This window comes from Corapipo altera, unplaced genomic scaffold, assembly GCF_003945725.1.
Source record: "Corapipo altera isolate COAL_440 unplaced genomic scaffold, ASM394572v1 132952, whole genome shotgun sequence".
Taxonomy (NCBI): Eukaryota; Metazoa; Chordata; class Aves; order Passeriformes; family Pipridae; genus Corapipo; species Corapipo altera.
The window spans coordinates 1-2,444 of record NW_020889006.1 but is presented as its reverse complement, the minus strand read 5'-3'; the positions used below and the strand labels follow the sequence as shown (position 1 = coordinate 2,444).

At 64.1% G+C, this 2,444-nt stretch overlaps 1 protein-coding gene across 1 annotated transcript; it reads left to right on the top strand.

The window, feature by feature from the left end:
- Nucleotides 1-290: 290 nt before the first annotated feature.
- LOC113942119 (dynactin subunit 1-like) lies at nt 291-2,377 on the top strand (the record flags this gene model as incomplete). The annotated part of the gene is made up of 4 exons (XM_027633254.1): nt 291-470; nt 762-928; nt 1,807-1,821; nt 2,244-2,377. Coding segments are annotated over 4 exons (496 nt in total), but the record flags the coding sequence as incomplete, so codon positions are not given.
- Between the last annotated feature and the right edge of the window lie 67 nt (nt 2,378-2,444).

The following is a 2,444-nucleotide window of genomic DNA, read 5'->3' as shown; positions in this document are numbered from 1 at the left end:
CACCCATCGCTGCCTGTTCCTCACCCATCCCTGCCTGTTCCTCACCCCTCCCTACCTCCCTGGCTGCTGTGGGAGTCAGCTCCCTGCTCAGGGTGGCTTGTTACCTGTGGAGCTGATGATCCCAAATCCTAGCCAGATCTCCTGGAGGTGTTCTTGCTGTGGGCAGGGAGGTACTGCCTTCCAGATCCTGCCCTGGCCTCTCCCCATGATGTGTTGGGATGCTCAGGGTTGGACTGGGATCTGTTCCTGGGTTCCAGCTGTGGGTGCTGGTGATTTTGGGGCTCCCCCAGCTCCCGGAGCTCCCTGATTCCCTCCCTGCTGCTCCAGGGCGAGGAGCTCAGCGAGGCCAACGTGCGGCTCAGCCTCCTGGAGAAGAAGCTGGACAGCGCATCCAAGGACGCAGATGATCGTGTGGAAAAGATCCAGACGAAGCTGGATGAGACCCAGACACTGCTCAAAAAGAAGGAGAAGTGAGTGTGGGATGGGGCTGGGGATGTGGAGCTGCTGGAGAGAGTCCAGAGGAGGCCCCGGAGCTGCTGCCAGGGCTGGAGCCCCTCTGCTCTGGAGCCAGGCTGGGAGAGCTGGGGGGGTTCCCCTGGAGAAGAGAAGGCTCCAGGGAGAGCTGAGAGCCCCTTGCAGGGCCTAAAGGGGCTCCAGGAGAGCTGGAGAGGGACTGGGGACAAGGCATGGAGGAACAGGACACAGGGGGTCCTGGTCTGCGGCGTCCCTGGCTCAGCCATCCCTCCGTGTGCCCTTCCCAGGGAGTTTGAGGAGACCATGGACGCTCTGCAGGCCGACATCGACCAGCTGGAGTCGGAGAAGGTGGAGCTGAAGCAGCGGCTGAACAACCAGTCCAAGCGGACGATTGAGGGGCTCCGGGGGGGCCCGGCCTCGGGCGTCGCCTCCATCGTGTCCGGCATCGCCGGCGGTGCGTGACCGGAGCGGGAACGGGGAATCCTCCTGGCACAGGCGCCAGGGGCCGTGTGGGAATGGTGCTCCCACAGCTGCCCTGGGCAGGCAGGGCAGGGGGCACCTCCATGGAGCCACCCGGGGTGTCCCTGCATGGCATGATCCCTGGAGCCATCCGGGGTGTCCCTTTGGCAGGATGATCCCATGGGATCCGTGCCTGCTGGGGCTCTCCTGGGCAGGGAGGGGTGCTGGAGCTCTGCTGCTCAAAGTGTCTACAAAACCCACCTGGAGCAGGAGCAGGTGTTTGGTGTCTGGGGGCTGCAGGACAATGTGTGGCCTCCAGAACGGAGAGCTGGGATGTTCTTCAGGAATGACCAGGTGGCCATGGAGCAGCCTGGCCTGTGGCCCCAGCGTGGCAGGGACCTGGTGGGTCTGCAGCCTGAGCCTTTGGCCCTGATCTGGGATGGGTGACACCTGGATGACCATCCTCTGCATGCAGGGTGGAGCATCCTCTGGATGCAGCAGCCCTGGAATACAGCATCCTCTGGATGCAGCAGCCCTGGAATACAGCATCCTCTGGATGCAGCAGCCCTGGGATACAACATCCTCTGGATGCAGCAGTCCCTGTCCCTCCGCAGCCTCTCCCGTGTCCCCACATTCCCAGCCCTGGCTCCCGGGACACTGCTGGCACGTTCTCACTCCCAGAGGAGTGGGAGCAGCCCAGGAGCTCTGTCCTGCTGGGGCCACTCCCAGCTGCTGATATGTTGCTCCCAGAGCTGGGAATGGGATGAGCCCCCGACAGAGTCATGGGGAATGTGAGCTGCTCCAGCCCCAGCTCCTTTCCCACTCAATCCAGGGCTTTAATCCTGCTTTTTCTTGTCTCTCCCTGTGCTGCAGAGGAACAGCAGCGAGGTACAGACACACCCAGTGCATGAGGGGGGGAAAGGTGTCCTCGGGTGCCCAAATCCCTGGGTTTGGGAACAGGGGAAGGATCCAGGTCCTGCTCAAATGCTGCCTACCCTGGGAGCTGCTGGCTGGTGCCTCCCGGGGGACTGGGAAGGGAGGGATGAGCGTGGGACTGTGGTGGGGGCAGAGTGGGGTGACTCCCACCTGGAGAGCTGGGTCCCTGGAGCGCCTGGCACAGCCCCCACCCTCGGGAAGGGGCACTGGGAATGCTGAGGGGGGGGTGAGGGGTGCCGGGGACCTCTCCAGGGAAGTGCCACGTGTTGGGAATGTTTCTGTCGGTGCCAGGGCACACCTGGCAGCCGCCCTGTCCCTGTGCCCGGTGCCACCACCCCGGGTGACGTTGGTGCCTGTCCATCCCTCCCCTCCAGGTGTGGGTGCCGGGCAGGTGCCGGGAGGCGGCTCCGGCCCCGTGCAGGTGAAGGACTCTCCGCTGCTGCTGCAGCAGATCGACGCCCTGCAGCTCTCCCTGAAGCACCTCAAGAACGAGAACAACACGCTCAAGGTGGGGGGCCGGGCTCAGAGGGGTGGGGGGTGTCCAGGGGTATCATGGGATGTGGTCTGGGTGGGAT